Here is a 1,394-nt window from a genome sequence, read left to right on the forward strand (position 1 = left end):
GAATGCCAAAATTGAAAAACACAAAGAAATTATTCAAATGAAGGAACAAGCTTGCTCTATGTAAGTAAGCTAATAAATCACGTCTTTTGTTTATGATAATGATTTGGGACCCACAAGTAACCCCCTGGGTATGTCCATCTCAACCCTTCCGTCTCTTGAACAAATCATTCCCCCATTCTTCCCTCATTTAAATTCCCTTTCCCTCTTCTTCATTACCTACACATAAAGATTCATGTTCCTTAAGGACTAATTAATTAATTAGTATCATTAGTCATTCATTATGTTAAAATATCTAAAGGTCATGCTAAAACACAAAAGGCTTTATAAGTAGAAAGTTAAGAACTTTCCTAGGTACGTTGTGATTTGTGAGGATCGTCCTTCAGAAGTATATGTATATGTATATTTCTTGAAATTTATTATAACTTATATTATGCTAATGTAGTTAGTTGTAGATTAACCAGCTACCATGGTCAAAGTGATCATCTGACCGTCTTGTCTTCTCAAATCCCCAGGAGTTGAAATCCCCATTTGGCCAACAGCGCAGATGAAAGGGTTAACATATGAAGATTAAGTTTAATATAAAATTATATTACTAAATCCTGTCTCCCACAATCCTAACATACTCTGAGATATGGTATGCATGTCTCTTGAGTTTAAAATAATAATCCATCATCTCCTACAATCCTACATAATAGATGATAATTTTACAACAAAGACCAAGCTGAAGTTCATTACTATCGATTTTCCATTAGTTGTCGGGCAGGTTTCATAGTTTTTTGTTCGAGAAACTTTTTTGTTCTTAATCTCGTGAATAAATTGACTGACGTTAAGCTTTTGTAGTCTCCCTGGCTTTATGTCAAAAGAATGTGCAGGATCACAAGAACGCTATTTCTCTGAGGACTGAACTATAAAATATGCAGGAGAGTTGTATGAGTCTTTTTTTTAGCTGAATTCCCTTTAGGGATGAGCTTTTCATTTAATATTAGGTACCTACGTACCTACCTATATTAATAATGGCAAAAAAAAGTCACTACTAACCCTAAAACCCTAAAAATGGGTCTTGCTTGTACTCTAATAATATCCTGCTTATTCTTATTTTATGATTCGACTCTAAGATATTGGATCACATAAATGCTTGATTGGCACAACATTTATTTATAGTTCAATCCCAAGTGTCTAATTGGAATACTAGCCCCGGAGCTTTGATAACAGGGCCGGAGATGATTTTCTGTGTGAATTCCAGATCTCCAGATCGATCTAAATCACCTTGGCAGTATTGTAGATCCACCTGAGATACTTGTTGACTTGAACGTACACTCCCGGGGTTTTGCCACAACCGATACCCCAAGATACCACGCCGATAATTGTCCACTGCTTGTCTGGCCTTTGAAGCA

At 35.7% G+C, this 1,394-nt stretch overlaps 1 protein-coding gene across 1 annotated transcript in view; it reads right to left on the minus strand.

Annotated features, from left to right (window-relative positions):
- Positions 1 to 356: 356 nt before the first annotated feature.
- The window catches only part of LOC103520853 (trypsin-1-like), a 15,694-nt gene continuing 14,656 nt past the window's right edge, over positions 357 to 1,394 (minus strand). Inside the window, exon 5 of the mRNA XM_026831816.1 lies at positions 357 to 1,384. Within this exon, the coding sequence (XP_026687617.1) occupies positions 1,258 to 1,384 (127 nt within the window). The 3' untranslated portion in view covers positions 357 to 1,257. The remainder of the gene's footprint in view (positions 1,385 to 1,394) is intronic.

Source organism: Diaphorina citri, unplaced genomic scaffold (genome assembly GCF_000475195.1).
Source record: "Diaphorina citri unplaced genomic scaffold, Diaci psyllid genome assembly version 1.1 scaffold4177, whole genome shotgun sequence".
NCBI lineage: Eukaryota > Metazoa > Arthropoda > Insecta > Hemiptera > Psyllidae > Diaphorina > Diaphorina citri.